Source organism: Grammomys surdaster, unplaced genomic scaffold (genome assembly GCF_004785775.1).
Source record: "Grammomys surdaster isolate TR1022 unplaced genomic scaffold, NIH_TR_1.0 129, whole genome shotgun sequence".
Taxonomy (NCBI): Eukaryota; Metazoa; Chordata; class Mammalia; order Rodentia; family Muridae; genus Grammomys; species Grammomys surdaster.
Window position 1 is genome coordinate 20,264,945 of NW_021604587.1, and position 14,213 is coordinate 20,279,157.

At 44.8% G+C, this 14,213-nt stretch overlaps 1 protein-coding gene and 1 long non-coding RNA gene across 5 annotated transcripts in view; both read left to right on the forward strand.

The window, feature by feature from the left end:
- The first annotated feature begins 807 nt into the window (after positions 1–807).
- LOC114612109 lies at positions 808–1,723 on the forward strand. The gene is made up of 2 exons (XR_003709936.1): positions 808–1,180; positions 1,638–1,723. It is a non-coding gene; the product is annotated as an uncharacterized LOC114612109 (long non-coding RNA).
- A 3,173-nt stretch (positions 1,724–4,896) lies between these two features.
- The window catches only part of Nphp1 (nephrocystin 1), a 45,036-nt gene continuing 35,719 nt past the window's right edge, over positions 4,897–14,213 (forward strand). For all 4 annotated transcript variants that reach the window (XM_028754607.1, XM_028754614.1, XM_028754625.1 and 1 more), the window contains exons 1-4: positions 4,897–4,993; positions 9,596–9,669; positions 10,499–10,559; positions 12,326–12,450. In XM_028754607.1, coding sequence (XP_028610440.1) covers positions 4,925–4,993; positions 9,596–9,669; positions 10,499–10,559; positions 12,326–12,450 — 329 coding nt within the window. In that variant the 5' untranslated portion in view covers positions 4,897–4,924. The remainder of the gene's footprint in view (positions 4,994–9,595; positions 9,670–10,498; positions 10,560–12,325; positions 12,451–14,213) is intronic.

Below are 14,213 nucleotides of genomic sequence, written 5' to 3' on the forward strand. Positions count from 1 at the left end.
CCCTCTCCCTCTCCCTCTCCCTCTCCCTCTCCCTCTCTCTCTCTCTCTTTGTGAGTCCACCATACTGATTTCCACAATGGCCATACTAGGATGCATTTCCAACAATGCATAAAGAATTCCTCTTTGCTCACTGACATTTTTGTCTCTTGTTAGTGATAGATGTTCTGGTAAAGGTGAGAAAAAGTAGTTTGGATTGCAATTTCTCTCATGGCTAAGTATATTGGATGCTCTCTTTTAATTACTTAAAGGTCATTGGTCTGACAACTTCACTTTATTCAATTTAAGGCAATTTCATCTAAATTTGTTCAAGTGTTATTAATTTTTTTCTCTATTTGCTTATTTTAAAATCGAGTTACCAGAAAACTTAGATAAGAAAAATGGGGACTGGAGAGATGGCTCAGTAGTTAGGAGCTCTGACTGCTCTTCCAGAGATCCTGAGTTCAATTCCCAGCAACCACATGATGGCTCACAAGCATCTGTAATGGGATCCTATGGCCTCTTCTGGTGTGTCTGAAGATAGCTACAGTGTACTCATATAAATAAAATAAGTAAATCTTTTTTTAAAGAAAAACGAACAGTAGTAGATGACACCACTTCAGGTATGATGCAAGTGAATATCTGACTAATGTCAAACAAGAAATGTAGTAGAAATGAGGAGTCTATTCAGAAACCAAGACCATCTTTCATCACAGCCTCCTGACCTAAGAGCCAGGGAACACTGCGTCCTTTCCTTGCGCAGGCTCAGTGTAGGCCTCAAACAAGCGCTGTGGCATTTGATCCTCACGCCACCCCGTAGCTCACTCTTACGTGCTGAGCGATTGCAATGGCGGACGTGTCTGAGAGGACGCTGCAGGTGTCCGTGCTAGTGGCTTTCGCCTCTGGAGTGGTCCTGGGCTGGCAAGCAAATCGCTTGCGAAGGCGTTACCTGGACTGGAGGAAGCGGAGGCTGCAGGACAAGCTGGCGACAACTCAGAAAAAGCTGGACCTGGCCTGAGCACGCGCTGCAGCTCGAGCCCGCCGGGTTCTCACTCCCCAAGCCCCAACGCAGCCAGGATGGTGGGAGCGGCGCGACCACAGGCCGGTGAGCCTCGGGTCGTCTTTGCATGGCTTGCAAGAATGTGGCTTGCTTCCAGATCTCAGAAAGAAAATAGTTTTGTCTTCTCTAACAACTTACTCTCAGGTATTAACAGCTTATTTTGCTGAGGGTTTTACCACGTGCGATGCAATTGCACCTTAACATTTAATTTCGAAATGGGGGAGGGAGGTATTTCACGCCCCAGCCCCCACATTCATTTTTATAGATCCACAGTGGCTTTTTAGCGTGGATGTCAGGAGCTTTACATTTCATCATAGTTTTGTTTTGTTTTGTTTTTCGAGACAGGGTTTCTCTGTGTAGTGTAGTTCTGGCTGTCCTGGAACTCACTCTGTAGACCAGGCTGGCCTCGAACTCAGAAATCCGCCTGCCTCTGCCTCCCAAGTGCTGGGATTAAAGGCGTGCGCCACCACCGCCCGGCCATCATAGTTATTCTTCAGTGCTCTAGTTTTCTTCTCAGCTCATGGTTTGCCATCACAGCGCAGAAATTCGAAGTTAAAGATAGTGTGTTGTTGATTTTTTTTCTCTTTCTGTTTTTTAACAGCTTGTCGAAGATGGATATAAAGCACTGGAAAGAAATCATTTCTTGCAGTTTATGAATTTATTTTTAAAATAAAAAAATTAAGCGTCTTTGAATCTTTTTTCTCCTCACAAAGGAAAGCAGTGGTTTGCCTACCATTCAGTTTGCTGCAGTAAGAGATTTGGAGCCTGAAAGCAGAGACTTTCTGATGGAATGTCACATCCTTGGTACAGCCTGGAGACAGATCTGATCAAGGAACCACTATGAGTCATTTTTCTAGACATATTTAGAAAAGCTAGGAGCTGTGTCAAATGCCTGAATTAAGCATTACAAATGCAAGCTATTTGCACTTTGAAGACTATAGAAAGTAGAAAACTTAAAAAAAAAAAGTGGTATAATGGAATATACACGTGGAAGAAAACCCGTTGAGTAAGCTTAAAGATAAAGCCAGTCATATCAAGTCCCAAAGTCCTGGGTGTTTGTTTATAAGATGCATTACTGAGCATTGTCCTCATTTTTAAGAAAATCAGTTTGTTCTTCAGGAAAACACCATGGCCCATTTTCCTAGGAATATTGAGCCTTATTTCTGACTTTGTTCTTATTCTATGAATCCAGCAAAGGCCTGAAATGCTGGTTTCTAGACTGTCATCCTGTCTAGGCTCCAGTTGGCTGGAGCTTTCTAGTCAGCATCCCTTACTGAGAACTAGCTGAAGGTCTCTGAGGTAGAATAGGGTTCTTAGCTGCCTGTGGGTGGTAATGGTGGGCAGTTGTGTGGGGACCAGAGCTCAGGGCCAGGTGCCTTCCTAGACTGTTCTCCACCATTTTTTTCTTCGTGTATATGTAGTGTGTGTACTGAATGTATGTCCACATGTGTATGAGTGCACATGTCACACTGTATATGTAGGTGTAGACCCCAAGTTTGTCCTAGGGACTGCCATTTCCACTGTGGGTTCTGGGAATCCAAACTCTTCCACACTAGTATGATTACCTTGTCCCACCCCAGGTTTTTACATGGATTCTGGGTGTTTGAAGCCAGAGCTTCATGCATGTGCAATAAGCATTTTCCTAGGTGTTCCATCTCCAGCCCCAGAGTAGGGTAAGCTTTGTAGTCAACATCATGTATTGTGGCCTAGTTGGGGTAGGTTTCTTTTTTTTTTTTCTTTTCTTTTTTATTTTCTTTTTTCTTTTTTATTTTGTTTTTTTATTTTTGGTTTTTCGAGACAGGGTTTCTCTGTGTAGCCCTGGCTATCCTGGAACTCACTCTGTAGACCAGCTGGCCTCCTGGCCTCAAACTCAGAAATCCGCCTGTCTCTACCTCCCAAATGCTGGGATTAAAGGTGTGAGCCATCACTGCCCGGCTGGGGTAGGTTTCTTGAAGTACATTTTGTCTTAAACTAAAAATTTAGGGTTAATTTGACTTGTGGCTGGACTAGCTCCACCTCTGGACCTGTTCCTGGAAGACTGGGTATTTGCGCTGTTTTGGTTTGGTTGGTTGGTTAGTTGGTTGGTTGGTTTTATGATTTGTTTTTTTATTTTATGAGTATGAGTGTTGCCTGCATGCATGTCTGTGTACCACATGGGTGCCTGGTACCTGCAGAGGCCAGAGAAAAGTGTCAGATCCCCTGCAACTGGAGTTATAAGGCAGTGACAAGCTGCCACGTGGATGCTGGGAACTGGACCTGCGTCCTGAACAAGAGCAGTCAATAATCGTAGCCACAAAGCCATGTCAATCAGCCCTCTTTTCTCATTGCTTAAGTGCAGCATCCGGATATGTTCATCCTTTTATAAGTCACTTCTGGGCATCCATCTCTAAACAGGTTGGCCTATGCCGTGCTAATCTTGCTCTCTACTACTTCCTGTTTGTATATTCTGTGTGTCCCTAGCTTTGTAGTGGACCATTCCCACATTTCTTCTACCTTTATACTTAAATATATGAAGTTCCCTCTGTTAAGATATGTCTCCAACAGCTGGGCAGTGGTGGCGCACGCCTTTAATCCCAGCACTTGGGAGGCAGAGGCAGGTGGATTTCTGAGTTCGAGGCCAGCCTGGTCTATAGAGTGAATTCCAGGACAGCCAGGACTACAGGACTACACAGAGAAACCCTGTCTCGAAAAACCAAAAAAAAAAAAAAAAAAAAAAAAAGATATGTCTCCAACAGTGAAATGACCAAATTCAACCCAGATTAGCGAGTTTAAGGACCAAGGCCAGGGATATCATCCTTGGAAGAGAGAAGTGGCAAAGAGGATAGGGAGGGAGCCGGAGAGAGACCAAATGTCTGAATTGCCTAGGGAAGACCCACAGGGGAAAGGGCAGCCCAGCACCTGGACTGGAAAGTTCTAGGTTAGGGGCAGGGTTTGTCAGATAAGGGCTGAGGGATGCTGGGAGAATCTGCAGACCTGGTCTGCTTTGATATGTAAAATACAAACCTCAGATCCTCATCCTGTGTCCAAAACCAAACACCCTCCTCTCCCACACCAGAAAAGTCTTCCATGGACATGATACTTCGCCCATAAATTGGGAGCCAAGAGTCACAATAATAGATACCTTGGCAATAACATACCGGCTCTATCCAGTGATGAGCTTGGACCATGATCATTCTTAAATCCAAGTTTGTTGTCGAGTGAGTTTGGGAATTGGATTTAGAGGGTTGTCTCAAGGGAAATACTACCTTTCTGAGAGTGAACAAAAAACTGGGGCTCTTGGGAAATCTATTTGCCCACAGGCTTGCACCACAGGCAGAATCACCAGCCAGCCCCATAGAAGTGAGGATGAGCCACATGAAATTTTTCGAGAGACACTTCAGCAATACCCCAAATGGCAAGATTTTAAAACCGTCTCAGGGCCAAGTGTGATGGCACATACGTTTAATACCATTAACAGGCCCGCGGATTTCTGTAAATTCAGGGCTACTCAATGAGGCAAACAATAAAACCACCTTCAGGATGAAAGTTCAGCGAAACCGAGTCCCACAAATGCTACAAGAAAACACTCGTAGCTAAGAATGTTTTCCATGCTAGAACTATTTTGAAGATTAGTTAGGCAGACCCGGCTTCGGAAAGCTGTGTAGAACAGAGCACCGCATGGTGTGAGGTCGCGTTAGTTACGAGACGTGCAGTAGTCGGGGATTCTCGGGGACCTCTACTATCCCTAGGAATCCAGAGGGGGAAAAAAAATTCCCCCAAAGCCTAAACCGACGGTTTAGCGCAATCCCTGGCGCGGGGTAGTGGCGCCTGCTGATAGCGTCATCTTGCTGAGCCGTCGCTTTGGTTTCCCTGGTAACCGGCGCGGTCCCGCCGGCGGCGGCTAGGCCGATGCTCGCCCGGCGGCCGCGGGACCCGCTGCAGGCGCTGAGGCGCCGCGGTCAGGAGCTGAAGCAGCAGGTAGGTCGGGGGAGAGGGCCCTACACACCAACCCCTCACTAGGAGCCAAGCGCCCGGCGACCGGGCTCTAACCCGGGCCACCGCCATAGATAAAACCTCCAGAAAGCCTTGCGGGTCAACTAAGAACTCGGTCTAACGACTCACCAACCCTCAACACCCCTCATCCCTCCCGCCCAAATCGAAAATAGTCAGATCCACCCCAGCCCTGCGCCCCTCTCCTTTGAAGTTCATCACTTTCTCAAAGTGTAACAGGTGTCAACGTATAGTCTTTTTTTTTCAACGTATAGTCTTAATAAACTAACCAACGACAGAAGATTAGTAATTTAAGAAAAGTTAATTTCAAAAAGTAATCAAACACAGAATAAGTCACAACACTCAGTGCGTGGAAGACGTGATGTATCAGCTACAGTGTATGAGCTACAGCCTTTCTGGACGGCAGTTTGACAAGATATAGTAAACACTGATCCTCCTAGGCTGGTTGATTACATTTCCAGGAATCTACCACTTGTAATAATTTTAAATTTGGGCAGAGAAGAGATGCTTATAAGAAAAGGAACTGGATATGAATGAATAATCAGTATTGGGGGTTAGATAAGCTAATCTATAAATGTATTATTGTTACATAGGGCTCTTCAGTTCTTGTCCTGAGGAAAAAGACTTAGTGGCAAAATACAAAACTTAAAAAGAAGTTTATATAGCAAAACAAAGCATGTCCTCCAGAGGGACTGGTGTGGACTGCATGAGCTGGAGAGCAGCTTTGGGAGTACTCCCACTGTAGATTTTAAACAAGCGTTAATCAGTATTGATGACATGAGCCACGCTTTTTTAGTAGAATAGAACAGCATGAAACAAAATTCAATATTATCAATATTTAAGTCTCTGTAAGACTGACCCAGTGATGTACATATCCATAAACAGTTTGTGTGTGGCTGCAGATAGCACAGACAATTGGGGTCCTTTTACCTCTGTACTGGCTAGTTTTGTGTGTCAGCTTGACACAAGGTGGAGTTATCACAGAGAAAGGAGCCTCCCTTGAAGAAACCCCTCCATGAGATCCAGCTGTAAGGCATTTTCTCAGTGATCAAAAATAGGAGGGTGCATTGTGGGTGATACCGTCCCTGGGCTGGTAGTCCTGGGTTCTATAAGAAAGCAAGCTGAGCAAGCCAGGGGAAGCAATCCAGTAAGCAGCATCCCTCCATGGCTTCTGAATCAACTCTTGCCTCCAGGTTCCTACTCCATGTGAGTTCCAGTTCTGACTTCCCTTGGTGATGAACAGCAGTGTGGAAGTATAAGCTGAATAAACCTTTTCCTCCCCAACTTGCTTCTTGGTCATGATGTTTTGTACAGGAAAAGAAACCCTGACTAAAGCTGGGCAGTGGTGGTGCACGCCTTTAATCCCAGCACTTGGGAGGCAGAGGCAGGTGGATTTCTGAGTTCGAGTCTAGCCTGGTCTACAGAGGACAGCCAGGGTTACACAAAGAAACCCTGTCTCAAAAAGAAAGAAAGGAAGGAAGGAAGGAAGGAAGGAAGGAAGGAAGGAAGGAAGGAAGGAAGGAAGAAAAACAACAACAACAACAAAACAAAAAACCCTAAGACAACCTCTTAGCTGTTAAAGATACAAGATTTTCCAGCCTTAGACAGACAGACACACAAGTAGGGGAGGAGGGGAGTGTAAGGCAAAAGGATTCTTCGTTACCTCAGGAATAGTCCCTGAAGATGTGAACTTGGAGGCTCAGCAGAAACAGTGGGCATTTTGGCCCAGGACATGGTTTTAAGCCAGAGCCTTGAAAAATATTTAAGTGAGCTGTGAGTTTTATGGGAGGAGGAGGTCTTGAACCACACTGCCAGTCCATAAAATGGAATTGTTTAAATCAGTTGAGATATTAAAAATCAAAAGTTCTGAATTTGGGCCTACAGTGGCCATTTATCCAGTGTATTTTGAAGACAGATTTGCACTGAAAGGCAAAGGAGAGTCACGGTAACTGGCTTCAATTCTACAGAAAATTTGGAGTAGATAAGGAACAAAAACAGAAACAGGTCAATATCCAATCACTTAGAGCATCCTCAAAATGACCGAGCACACCTGCAAAGCAAGAGTGTCCCCAGCTGTTACAGTGCCAGGGTTGAGAATCCACAGGGCCAGTGGAAGGTTCTCAGAGCTTTTGGCTTATCTAGTAGTTCTCTCAGCCATAGAAAGTCTCCCACACCTAGAAAGTTGACCAAGCAGGTCTCAAGACAGAAGAAAGTGCCATTGAGTTCCCAGACCTAACTAGGTGCCTCTGAATTAGGTCCAGGGGGTTACCTTGGCCCAAGATTTTGCTATGTTGCATACATGTTCTGGTTTAATGCAGCATGGCCGCCTACCTAAGTCAGACTGTGTCAGGGTGAGACAGAACAGTGAGAAGGGGGGCGGGAGGGAGAAATAAGAAAAGGCTACCTGCGAGAAGCAGATGGCCCTGCTTGCTCCCTCTCAGCCTAGGGCCAGGGAGCATATGAGAGCCAGGAAGGTTTGTCTGTGAGTGGGCCTGAGCTGCTAGCAGACTCAGACTCCCGCTCCAGATTTCTGCATCACTGTATTGGTTATATAAAGCAGCTGTGGAGAATGGAAAGCGAAAGAGGCTTGGTCTGATCTTAGGCGGGACCTTGGTTAGTCACAACTAAGGGCCATCTTTGTCACCCATAAGTGCAGATGACCAACATGTCTACAGCAGATGATGGCCTGGACCCTTTCCAGAGGTGCAGATAACTTCTGTAGGCCATAGGGGAAGCTGGGGAGTGCAGCCTTTCAGCAGGGAAACTTACCAGTTATTGTTTTCAGGATTATTTGATCTGAAGACAGATTGGCTCATGAGCTCTCTTTTTTATTTTTATCTTTTAAATGATTTATTTATTTCATGTATGTGGTACACTGTCGCTGTCTTCAGACACACCAGAAGAGGGCATCAGATCCCCATTACAGATAGCTGTGAGCCACCATGTGGTTGCTGGGAATTGAACTCAGGACCTCTGGAAGAGCAGTCAGTGTGCTTAACCGCTGAGCCATCTCTTCAGCCCTATTTTTATCTTTTAGATTATAATATAATTACTCCTTCCCTTTCCTTCCCAATCCTCCCGTGTACTGCTGCCACTCCCTCCTCCATCCCCACGTTGTGTGTGTGTATTCCTAAATATATAAATACATCCTGCTCCGTCTGTGTAACATTACTTGCATGTATATGTTTTCAAGGCTGACCATTTAGTGTTGGATAACCATTTGGTATGCTCTTCCCTGGGGTAGGCTATTTCTTCTGCTCTCAGCATTTCTTAGTTGCCTGGCTTTCTCTTTCTAGGGCCGAGGTCTCTAAGCTTTACCTCTTTCACATTAGCATGTCTCTTGGTGACTCCTGGTTTTCAAATCTTGTTTGAGTAGCAGTATTGTCGAGATTTTACCAGTGTAGCTTCTCTAACATTTCTAGGAGACACAGTCTCACAGCAAACTTCCTGTTCCTTTGGCGCTTACAGTCTTCCCATCACCCCTTCCACAAGGATCCCGAGCCTCAGGTGCAGTTTTGTTGTAGATGTATCAGCTGGGACTGCACTCCACAACGCTGCCACTTTGATCTGGTGTGGTTTACTGTAATGGTCTGTCCGTTGTAAAGAAAGTATCCTTGGTGAGGGGTGAGGGAGGAGCCCTTTAATACCACATCTGGAAAGGACATGGTGGATAATGTTAGCTAGTTTTGCCAGTTCCCATACCTGAAGGAGGCACTGGAATAGATTTTCATGTTGGTGTCTGTGGACCAAGGACTCGCCTTTCACTTAGGCCTTTGATGGCTGCCTCTGTCCGGAGAGTGACTTTCAATAGCATTTGGTGGGCACCAAACTACAAGAGTGAAGAGGAAGCTGGTGCCATTTGACCTCTTCCCTCCCCCACACTGCCTTTTCCACACACTCTATAGAAATGCCAAAGAATGCATGCCTCTGTGGGACTTAACAGAGGTAAGGGAGAGTGCTTGTAGAACACCAGTCAAAGGAAAGTCCTGGCCCATCCGTAGTGAAAAATAAGCCAAGTCATACAGTATGAAATCCCTCAAAAGCACAAGGCACAGGAGGCTTACACAGAGTCATGCTAGCCAACTCCCCTCAACTCCCACGAGTGGGAAGAACTCACTTGTAGTGAAAAAAATGAGCTGGTTTTATCTCAGGAGGAATGGAGTGAGGATTTATTAGGAGTAAAGTCACCTTTGGGGGCAGTTTCCTCCATCTTGATAAGGTTTAGGGTTATGAAGAGTGTCTGTTAAAGTGTAACAAATGTGTGCCTCAGGGGTTGTGCAGCTCCACCGGTGTGTGACCTTAACAGAGAACTCTAGCTAGTGAGGCCGATGGCGTATTTGAGGAAAGTGTATTGATGCTTTTCATGGAAAAAAAATGGATAGATAAATCAAACAGGCATTATAAGATGTTAAGGGTAGGATCCAGTTAGTGGTATTTGCTATAAATTTCCACTTTATTGCCCATATTCAACGCTGTTCATTATATATTGTGGGAAAATTAGTAAAGTTCTGTTTCCCAAGGCAAAAGGGCAATTTACACAATGTTTTAAACTATCTCCATCTGTTGTAGGTTGATAGTTTGGTTACTGAAAGCCAACTAACAGGTGCTCTGGAACCAAGTAAAAGGAGAGATATTTACCAAAGGTAAAGTGTGCTGCTCATGTGCCGCCCACCCGCCCGCCCGCTCCCCTCTCTCTTGTTTGCTTACTGTCTCGCTCTCACCCTCTCAATCTCTCTTTTACTCTTTTCCTTTTCCCCAAGATGAGATAATAATGGAGAATAATGTGGAAGTAACAGTGAGTAAATGTTCCCATAATGTATTTTAAACACTGCTTTCTACCCCAGTCTGATCGGAAGGAGAGAAAGAGCAGAGTCCTCTTGGGGGAGGGAAGCCTACTAGCAGTTTGTTCTCTGTGCTAAGCCTTGTGCTTGGTACTCTGCAAACTTTGTCTTCATCTTCACAGTAACACTGTGAGATGTTTGCTGACATGAATGAGAAAATCAAATTAGATGTTAAAGTGGGAAGATGACACAAATGTTTTAGGGCAGGTGAGAAATCTGAGGTCTTTGAAGGGAGAGCGGGTGCCTAGCTGCAGTCTGCGGTAATGAGGCTAGAAGGTCCGTGTAGATGAGCATGGTCTAGAAGAAAGCACATCGCACCTGACAGTTGTGGAGTTGCTGTCTTCATGGCAATAACTGTAAAAACTGCTCAGGGTCAACCTCCATAGCTGAGGCAGAATCACCCTGGCATCTTGGCCTGAGGAGCCCAGATTTGATGACCTGGTCACAAATCTCTAAAAGTCATTTGTTCTTGCTCACGATAGTCACACCTTCAGCTGTCTTCATGTGACCAACTATTCTCTTGGTAAACAATTAGCCTTATCACTCAAGAAACTGTGGATGATTTAGTAAAAAGTGTTGCCTAATTCTGACAATAGAGAACTAACCTATACTTTATCTTTTTAAAATTTAGATGTATCCAGTTAAAACAGGCAGTAGATGAAAATAAAAATGCTCTTCAAAAATTAAACAAAGTAAGTATGACAAATCACAAAAATCTCCTTCCTTTTACACAAATACTTTAAGTGGGAATGAATTTCAGCTGCTAAGATCCTGGGTTTGCATCAGGGACCATGTCCAGCCACAGCCAGCTCTGGATTGCTGTTTTAATTTGCTTCTGTTGCTGTGATAAATGCCATGACCAGAAGCAACTTCAAGGAGGAAAGTTACTTAGCTCACAGATTACAGTCATCACCGAGGGAAGCCAGGGCAAGAACTCAAGGCAAGAGCCTAGAGACAAAAACTGAAGCAGAGACCAGAGAGTTGGTGCTCACTCTCGGCTCTCAGGCTCACATCCAGCTGCCTGCCTTATACACAGGCCCACCTACCTAGGACTGGGCCTCTGGCAGAATTAATAGTCAAGAAAATGTCCCACAGGCATGCCCTCAGGCCAATCTTAAGGAGGCAGTTCTTCAGTGGCGATTCCCTTCACCAGGTGTGTCAAGTGTACGGCCAGAATCAGTCACCACTATTGTCCGATAGCTCTATTATGGAGCTTCACTTGAAAGCAGAGCAGCCTGGATTTCAGATACTAAGACTCTTTTGCTTTACATAGAACCACCGATTCAGGAAACCTGGGAACAATTAGGTTTTTTTTGGCTTTTTTCCCTTTCTTTTGCATTGAATTAGTTGTGTGTTACAATTTAGATTTAAAATGTGTGGGGAGAGCGGACCTGGTGAAGAGGTCTCTGGCTTCCACAGTAACTCTCCTATCAGTGACTTTGCAGAAGTGAGATGAACAGGAATTTGCTCTTGACGGTCCTTCCCGGGACTTTTAAACACGAGCCAGGGTCTCCATGGTGGCCATGACTAAAGCCCCACAGAGCATTTACAGTGGGAACCTCCTGTTCTGAACACTTGATCCTGCACCTGAGCATCTGTCTAGCCTGGACCTCTCCAGTGACATTCGTCTCTTGTGTCAGCGGCAGGGCAGCCCCTTAGGAGCAGTGAAAACCTAGTTGTTCCTCTTCCAAGGACAACAAAAGGTTGCTTTCAAGGGGGGAGAAATCTTGTCTCACCAGTAAATGCTGGAATTTAGGAACAAGCCTGCCTTGTCTTTTGGGCTGCCTAATATTCTACTACCTAAATCTGTCCCGTACTGAATCTGTAATGAATAATAAAGAAACAAGGAAAGCCAAAATTTTTCATTTACTTTGAATTCCAAGTCAATGAACTATAAACTCTTTCTTCTCCAAGGTTAATGTATTCTTACATTGGTAATCAATGTTTCCTTGCAATATTTATTGGAGCTTTTGTTATTTATTTATTTATTTATTTGTTGGTTTCATTTGGTTTTTTTTTGTTTGTTTAAGACAGGGTCTCATCTGTAGTTCTGGCTGTCCCATATAGACCAGAGTGCCCTCAAACTCACAGTGATCTACCTGCCTCTGCCTCCTGGGTGCAGAGATTTAAAGTGTGAATCGTAATACCTGGCTTCTTTTTTAAAAAAAAATATGCTTTTTTGGGTATGAATGTGTGCCTTTCTGGCTATATGTGCCCCTCATACCTGCAGTTCCCTCAGGGACCAGAAGAAGTCATTAGGTTCCTTAGAACTGGAGTTTATAGGCAGCTGTGAGCTGTCTCAGGCATGCTGAGACTCTAACCTGTATCTTCTGCTGGAACAGAAAGCACTCTTAGTCACTGAGCCATCTCTCTGGCCCTGATGTCATCCTTTACACTGACTATATTTAGAGAATCTGGGGTCTATTTTCCAGTAAAACAGGTCCCTATTCTCTCACAGGCTGATGAAGCTGCACCTGTGGGGAACTATGAGCAGAGGAAGGAGGAAGAGCACAGTCTTCTGGAGAAGCTAGCCTGCCAGCTGCAGGAGCTTGCTGTGGGCATCAGCAGGAAAGACACTCTCAAGTAAGCTACCTTCTTCCCTCAGGCCTGTGGCAGCACCTTTGAAACTTGCTTCAGAATAGAGACATACTGCAGTGTGACTGAAAATGTCAAGAACAGTACAGACAATTCATGGGCATTTGTTGTGGATTCCAGAATGTGTTAGCTCCTGTGAGAGGTATAAGGAGGCTTCGTAGTCTCTGCTCTCATACTGTACTCCAGATGGGGCAATAGACTAGAAAAGCTAATAAACCAGAGGTAGAAAAGACACAAGCTGCCTTTGAAGTGAATCACAAAGGACGTGATTTGGGCTGTCCACTTACGTCAGTTCCTCTTTCAAAGAACATAAATGTGGAAATACTGAAAGCGGAAACATCCACTTTGTTTGGTTTTTGCTAGAAGGAACATTAATAATGGTTTTTTTTTTCAAATTACAGAGCAAAACCCCTGTAGTTATGAATAAATCCAGTTTGTGGAGAAAGAAAGATCAATGTTCGGGACTCTTCAGATGTTGTTCTACTCTTTTAGAGAGGGTCTTGCTGTGTAGCTCAGGCTGTTCTTGGATCTGTAGTCCTCCTCTGTCAGCAGCCTCAGGGCTGGGATTCTGGGTGTGTGCCACCATGCCCAGCTTGGCCTTCAGCCTTGTACTCTGAACTCTAGGTGGAATGTGGATGGATATACATGCAAACACTCTGGGATTTTTCTGATTTTTAGAATTAAAAATGACAGAGTAGCCAGTGTTGTGTTTCTGCTCCCATTAGAAACAACTGTAAGATAAGAGGATGGGAGAGGGGTGCAGCTCTTGGAAGACATTTCACAAAGCTGGACTGACATCCTTCATACACTGGAGATATTCAAAGTGAGCCCTGGCTTTCACCTGTTCCCTGGAGATGAATTGGACTCTAAGCAAGGAACCAGCCTTTCTGGGCTGAGGTGCCAGAGATTATTACATTTTAGGGTTGCTAAGTCTGGGACTGAGTCCTGGTACCATAGAGTGAAAGGTCTTGAAGAGAGACAAGTACAGAAGTCTGGTGTTGGGCTCCCTAGTGCATGATTGCGAAGATGATGCAGAAGGCCTTTACTAAGACGCTGAGAACACTGAGTTTGGTGGTGCATGCTTTAATCTCAACACTTAGAAGGCAGAGACAGCTCTGTGAGTTTGAGGCTGGCGTGGTTTACATATTCTAGTATGTAAGTATTCCATCCCAGTATTCAGGGTTATGTAGAGAAACCCTGACTAAAAGAAAAAACAGGGCAGGAGAAGGAAGAAGAAAAGAAGGAGGAGGAAGAAGAGGAGGAAAAAGAAGAGGAGGAGAAGGAGGGGAGGGGGAGGAGGAGAAAAAGAAGGAAAAGGAGGAGGAGGAAGAAGAGGAGGAAAAGGGGGAGGAGGAGGAAGAGGAAGAAGAGGAGGAGGAGGAAGAGGAAGAGAGGGAGGAGGAAGCTGAGAGCTTAACAGATTATAAAGATGGAAAATTCAGACTTAAGTCCTAAAGTAAAGAAACTTAACAAGAACCAGGCAATGGTGGTGCACAGCACTCCAGAGGCAGGGGCAAGTGGACCTCAGAGTTTAAGGTCCCGCCTGGTCTACAGAGGGAGTTCCAGAATAGCCTGGGCTACTGCTGGGTAACACTGCAAGAATACAATATAATCCTGTGTATAAATATGCCCATCACAACATCTAATAAAAAATCATTAGACATACCAAAACAAAAACAAAACTTCGGGGAGATCAGTGAGCAATGTAAGCAGGCAGTGTACTGTCAGTAAAGGCAGCACAGGGTCTGTAA